The following is a 7,484-nucleotide window of genomic DNA, read 5'->3' as shown; positions in this document are numbered from 1 at the left end:
TTAGGCCTGCTGCTCTGTCGTAATGTTTAGCCCTGCTGCTCTGTCGTAATGTTTAGCCCTGCTGCTCTGTCGTAATGTTTAGCCCTGCTGCTCTGTCGTAATGTTTAGCCCTGCTGCTCTGTCGTAATGTTTAGCCCTGCTGCTCTGTCGTAATGTTTAGCCCTACTGCTCTGTCGTAATGTTTAACCCTGCTACTCTGTCGTAATGTTTAGCCCTGCTTCTCTCTCGTAATGTTTAGGCCTGCTTCTCTGTCGTAATGTTTAGCCCTACTGCTCTGTCGTAATGTTTAGCCCTGCTTCTCTGTCGTAATGTTTAGCCCTACTGCTCTGTCGTAATGTTTAGCCCTACTGCTCAGTGTCGTAATGTTTAGCCCTGCTGCTCTGTCGTAATGTTTAGCCCTGATGATCCTCTAATAATAATTATGATTATCCTGGTTTGAATTGGTGAAACCTTGGCTGCTACATTTTTAATCTCAATTTCTTTAAGCCAATTATTTTTAATTTTTGATAAATTATTGTTTATTAGAATATTTGATTTTGTTTTTCCCGCGAGAATTCTAATTAAGGAAACAATTTAAATGTGGTTTAATGTTTAGTTTAATTCATTTTTGTATTTTTATGAACAAACTAAAATAATTTCAAACCATGTACTATTACTGCGTTTGACCATGAACAAATAACATTAAATTAAATGAAATTCCATTGAATAAAGGTACCTTAGGATGGGTTCTACTGTGTTGTATATGTTAATATATTTAACATACAAAATGGCAGTGAGTTATATCAGCTACCTCACGATAACAATGTTCATACATATTGAATGTCAACGAGAGATAATATGATGGCGCAAGTTACTCATCGATATGCATGATTAATTATCGAGAATGATTACGTAACGTATAAGATACGTTGTAAAATATGACGTCGCATGGTACAGGGGATCGGCATACGTAAAATATGTAAAAGCCATCGTTGTTGTAAATAAAGCTTGGTTCCCACTAGAACGTAACGCAAGGACGTAAACGCAACGCAAGCGTTTTAACCAATGACAAGCGAAGTTATAGACAGTTAGCAATCACAAGCGAATAAGCAATCGCTTGTGATTGGTCAACTCACTTGCGTTGCGTTACGTCCTTGCGTTGCGTCGCTAGTGGGAACCACGCTTAAAGTAACAATGCATTTAAATTAACTGTCATTAAATCAACTGGATCGGACATGTAATTAGAAAAGAAAATGAAGATCCTACAAAAATTCTTACTTTTCACACAACACAAAGTAAACGAAGAGGTCGGAAGATACCATCAGTACTTGATAGTTTTACAACAAAGTCAACTTACTACAGATGCAACTTCATTGGAGCCTGCTTCAACACAAATTTACAATTCCCAGCAATGTTTTAACTGTATATGAACTGTTTTATAAATTGTTTTGTGACTGTGCAATTTGGTAATAGTCACTCTCATACTGTACATTTAAAAGTAACACATACAAATGCCAACCTTAAGTCAACGGCTACCAGATGTCTCTGTGAGACGGTTATTTGAACCAGTACCAGTACCAGTACCAGTTTCTTTTCACGATCCTCCTAAACAAAAAAGAAAACAGATTCAGACAGCTCTTTTATACACTAGTTGTACTGTGAGGTCTAAGAAAAAAGTCAATTTTAGTATATGTAGATGGATTCATAATTAAAGAGTAAAGATAAGTCTATAGGATAGGCTACTCTAGAAGATTACAATACTATGTGAATGTGAGCCCTCTATATTATAATGATTTATCCGGTTTAAAAGTTATATCGAGGGCGCAAGTCATTTTAAGGAAATCAAATTAATAGATTACCGGTACAAAAAAAAGTAGTCCTTCTGATTTAAAAGTAGCTTTTGTAATAAAAAAACTAACGATATAATAGCGGTAAGGCGATATGTCAAAAGTGCGTTTGTGGAAAGTTATACCGTGCATCTTAGTGGTTTTGCTATTTGAAATAATTGTATATTACAGCGAATTTCCAAGTGGTAAAAACACACATCAGATTACAAACTATCTACAAAAGTAAGTAACCAACTAATTTCTATAATACTATTCAAAACAAGTCATTAGAATTTTTATATTATTATTGATTATTTTACAATAGGTAGGCCTACTTTTTTATATGTTTGTACAGTATTACTGTTGTCACCGTCTCGACATACGTCGAAAGTGTAATTAGGCTTAATGCCTGATTCTTTCTATCACACAACACAACAACTCCAACTTTATTGCTCAGTCTATTCTATTCTATTCGTAGGATTCAGAAAGACCTATAGAATTGAATATGTTAAAAAAGCATGCGATTAATACACTGGGAGGCTAACGGCTATTGATTAACCTAGTTTTAGTTGATGTTTCATGTGATTCAAGATTCAAGATTCAAGAAATTTTATTTGTCCATAAAAATGGAAATTCACTTGGCTTGGTATATTAAAACAACAATATTGCAACAATTTAAAACGTGCAGTATTATAAAAGATTAAAAATACAAGATAAAAAGTTAAAAATACTGTGTGTGGGGCACATTTTAAGATAGGCAATTATGTTATCATACTATAATCTAAATTAAATATACCACGATGACAACAACACAATTGCAATTCAATGAAAAACTAAAAAAAAATAAATTGTGTGTGTAAATAAATACATAAACTTGGCGCATATTATAATAATCTCTCTTTAAATTAAGATTGCGCGATGTAGACCTACTATGACTAACGCAAACTATGCCCGACCAGGCTTCCTAATCACGGCGACATTTACTTCATCCTCTAATTTAAAGCGTATTAATAGTATTTCCTGTCAGTATCAACAATGACGTATCCATCATAACCCGACATTGACATTATAATTATTGCTATGTTGTTATCAGTTGGAGCTGCAATGGGTCTATCAGTGACAAAAGTATTATGAATATCATTAGTTTAGTGTTTGAATTTTGAATGTGAGTGACCTGTATAGAATGGGTGTTTCAATCAATCTTTAGGTTATATACTTCTATATTTTGCAAGATTTTAATTAATGAATGTTTATGACTAAATCCAATACTATTTCATTTCAAGTCTTTCATTTACAAGGCGAATGTTGTATTCGCGCGAATCAAAGTGTTAGTTGTGCGCATGCGTTTTCAAATTTCTATTTAAATAAAAGCAATCCGTCAGTGGTCAAGAATGTTCGATTGAAAAGGCTTACCTATAATTGTAAAACTGTAGCGTAGACTATTTGTGTGAACTAATTATTCATTAATTCAATAACTTCCTTTAAATCGGATAATACATCCATAATTATACAAAACATACAAAACAAACAAATATTTTACCAGGAAATTAATAATAGCATCTTCCACGAAAACAACCTAAAATACCAATTTGCACCAACGCTCATGCAGGTTGGATTGTGCAAGTAAATTTAACTAGTCAATGTCCGTATTTATTCTTTTGTCCTTAATAAATGCCGCTCCACACAATTGTGTGTAACCTCACCCCTCTCCCCTTCTAAAAACCTCTCACACAATAAACGCCCGACGAATAAATACGGTTGTAAATATTTAATGATTCTATTAATCTGTATAAGATCAATTTGTATTTTCAGCAGAAGTCACGGAATAAAAACTAATTACGTCATTTCCAGTAATATTCAGCAGAAGAATGTCCGAAAACGTCTGGATAGCAATAATAATTCCAAACAGGTTATGAAACATTTATTGAGGGATCCTATTGAAGGTGGAGACACTATCAAAAAATGTAAGACATCCACGCAAATTGTTTTCTTGAAGACTCACAAAACCGGAAGTTCTACAGTGGCATCTATTTTTCAAAGGTTTGGATTTTCGCACAATTTAAGTTTTGTTATTCCAAGACATGGTCATATGTTCAGCATTATTGAATTATTTAACAGGAGTTTTGCTGAACCTAATCAGAAGTACGATATGCTGGTGAACCACGTTCGATACAATCGGAAAGAAATGGATACCGTGATGAAACCAGATACAAAGTACATCACCATTTTACGCGATCCGGCAACGCAAGCAGAATCAATGTTTGGTTATTTTAAAATATATAAATATCTTAATATGTCAAAAAATTCAAATCCCTTTGCGAGGTTTTTACACAGACCTCAGCACTATATGAATGAATACAAGAGTTTCAAAATGCGGGAACATTTACAAAATCCAACATTATATGATTTAGGCTTTGAGACTTCTAAGTATTTAAATCGTACTCAAATTCAGTACTTTATAGAAAATCTATCCCATGAATTTGATCTGGTACTCTTGCAAGAATATTTTAACGAGTCGCTTATCTTACTTAAAAAGCTTTTGTGTTGGGACATGGATGATATTGTATACATTAGTAAAGGAGTACGAATAAACAAATTGCGCTTTGGTCAATCAAATCGTCTGAAAAAAAAAGCACGTGACTGGAACTCGGCAGACACGATATTATACGATTTTTTTAATAAAACATTTTGGAAAAAAGTTTCAGAGTACGGTCCAGATTTTGAAAAGGATTTAAATTTGTTTGAAAAGAAATTGAATAAAACGTTTTACAATTGTATAATTTCAGACGAAAAGCGGAAAGTTTTTCATAGGTCTTACACATATGCATTAAAACCAGGATCAGGAATTAAGTGTGAAATGTTGTTATGGACAGATATAATGTTTTTACTGGAAAGATAAAGAACGCCAGTATGATAGACCACAGAGGCAGTTTGATGTCTGCAGATTGTGACAACGCAATCTGTTTATTAGTTAAAGTAGTTAATACCGCCTTTACATATCTTGGTTTGCTCTCGATCCGTTAATCGCCTCGCGAGCGGTTCCATCATGAAAACGGCCGCCCATGTTCGGATCTATCAAAAGAGACACACGACAGGACGCTCTCAATTGACTCTCTTATCAAAGGATTGGCTTGCGATATACCCAGAGTTTTTCGGAACTAGAGATAAATGCCATGTGTTGCTTCTGGTCAGATGAAAGGGGCTACCCGTACATGTATATTTGTTGTGCCGCTTCACAATAATTAAAAGATAAAGGTGTTAGCAAAATGACCAGGTTCAATTACTTTGGCTAACATGCAGTGCTTGTTGAAGGCATGGCCCGGTGAAGGGATTCCAATGTACTGGTGTACATGTCTTGAGTTGCACATCATTTTGTTTTATGTTTCTCCTGTGCTTGGAGTATGACAGTTGTTGCTGAAGGATTCTGGTGGTCACCTACTGATTTTGATGTTGAAAGTGAATATTGGGATAGTGTCTGTACTCACATTGGTCATGTATGTGGCATCGTTGTTGTTTGTCTAATAATGCATCTATCTGTCTGACGGCTTAGGTTTATCAACTATGAACTTGTCTTGATAAAAAGTAATAAAACTCGTCCTAAAAACTTAACCCTCTAAATAATCTCTCTCAAACTAAAAAAAAAATTAAAAGATTGTCAAGTAGAGAATTATTGCAACCCCCTGGGAAATACCGTCAATACAAGCCTACTAATCCATCCAGCTCGTCGATTCAATCGGGTTTTATACTTTGCATATAAAACATACGTAAGCATTTTAACCGACCAATCAGCATGATAATTTTGAACTTTGTTTGGGCGATATTTCCAAACATCCCAATGCTTCCGAAGATGTTGCTTCCGAAGACATGCCGAAGATGACGTTCTTTGTGACGTCACATGTACTTTAAAAAAATTAATAAAATTCACTTTTTGGCTCAGATATATACTGTTTCGTATGTTTTTCAGCATTTCTAACCCTCATGAAATCATTATAATGCGTTCCATGCGATACAATGTCAAAATGTTGGCTACAACATACATATCTGGGGAATTTTAGGTCATTACCTGATTTCCCGTTAAAGCTTTAGTCGTGTACAGCGCCACCTACCGTGACATTGCGTCTAGGCCTAATAATAATGGTTTTATAATAAGTTATACTTTATCTTGTATCTTCAGAATATAGTATATTCAAGGCAGTCATAACAGACTTTGACGAATTCATACGCCATAAGCCTACGTTGAATTGTTTTTTTATTGCTAATTCATTGTATGTTGGTACTTTAAAACGTCTGTGTCTGATTTTTTACGAATATGAAGTTTAAATGCTGCAAATGTTTTGATCGAAGTACACACAGTATTTCAGATTTAACAGTCATTTAATTTATTTTTTCATTTTTTCCCGTGAATAAAAAATTATGTTTACCGTTAACCTTCATTATGTTGACATTAAAATGCATAAAATCAAAAGATGTTTATACTCACTTTATTGTTATGTTTCCTCAAAAAAGTGCCTCTCATATACATACAATACCTTAATATACACATTGATTAATCTATATTGAATGTGGGTATGGTTTTGGATTAAAGTAGGGCTATCAATAAGTGTATGGACTATGGATGGTACCATTTTGGTACCCACTGGTGTCTGCTACAAAACATTTGAGGAAACTAATTGGCCAATCGAAAATCAGTCAAGCGTTTAGGGGCGGAGACTGATCGTTTCGAAACTAGAGGTAAATCCTTTGATCTGACCGAGCTCAGCGTACTGTTGATACTAGGAGAAATTCTCCTAATTTAAGTCATTTCTTTATATTTTCATTTCTTCATCCTATTGAGGACTATATAAATATTGTTATTGTTGTAAAACATGACATGATAAGGCAAAATATAATCGTAACACTGTGTTCATTCATGCATGAAATAATTCCATTTTTATCTTATGACAAAACTTGCTGCCCTCTGGTGATCGAACGTGCAAAGTGGAGTGCAGTATTACCCTAAGAACATATTTAAATATAAGCAAGATTAATACAACAAGATAATTCTAACATTCTGTAGACGCATTATTAACGAATACTTCCCAACTCGGTCGTAAACAAATCGTTCCAGTCAACTCGGTCACGCCAACTATTAGGTCCTATGTTAACAATTCCCAGTCAGCCAAATGCAGTTTCTTTCTTTCTGCCAACGCTTCAAACTCAAGTCGTCTTCATCAAATAGGCAAACTCCGTCAGTATGAGCTACTTCTCTGATATCGATATAAACTATGTGTGACCCAAATTATAAGTAGGCCTAAACATGTACAATTAAGGATAGAACGTGTCCTTAGTGATAGAGGATGAATGCTTTACTTTGACAATGGCTTTCATTAGGTAAATATGCATTTGGTATTTTCTAAAGTATGCGGAAACGGGGGAAGAATGCATATATATAAAAGGCGTTATAAAAATAGAACACATAGTATTTCTGGGAGTTTATTTGTAATCAATTGGAAATTCCAATATAGACACCATCATTGAATTGGTTTAACATAATCAAGCACAATAATGGTAAAATCACTCTAAGGGTCGTCGGTTTAGATTAAACATTTTGCAAATTTATTTATGGGATAATAATTTAAGGTCAATTTCACGTCCTTCCAACTAAATAAACCACTTATGTGACCATTTGTTATACTCAAA

At 34.3% G+C, this 7,484-nt stretch overlaps 1 protein-coding gene across 1 annotated transcript; it reads left to right on the top strand.

Annotated features, from left to right (window-relative positions):
- Nucleotides 1-3,667: 3,667 nt before the first annotated feature.
- Nucleotides 3,668-4,704, top strand: LOC140044211 (galactosylceramide sulfotransferase-like). The gene has a single exon (XM_072088689.1). The coding sequence runs from the start codon at nucleotides 3,718-3,720 to the stop codon at nucleotides 4,702-4,704; it is 987 nt and encodes a 328-aa protein (XP_071944790.1). The 5' UTR covers nucleotides 3,668-3,717.
- The last annotated feature ends 2,780 nt before the right edge of the window (nucleotides 4,705-7,484 follow it).

Source organism: Antedon mediterranea, chromosome 3 (assembly GCF_964355755.1).
Source record: "Antedon mediterranea chromosome 3, ecAntMedi1.1, whole genome shotgun sequence".
Taxonomy (NCBI): domain Eukaryota; kingdom Metazoa; phylum Echinodermata; class Crinoidea; order Comatulida; family Antedonidae; genus Antedon; species Antedon mediterranea.
The sequence above is the reverse complement of the archived record's forward strand: the minus strand, read 5'-3'. Positions and strand labels throughout refer to the sequence as shown.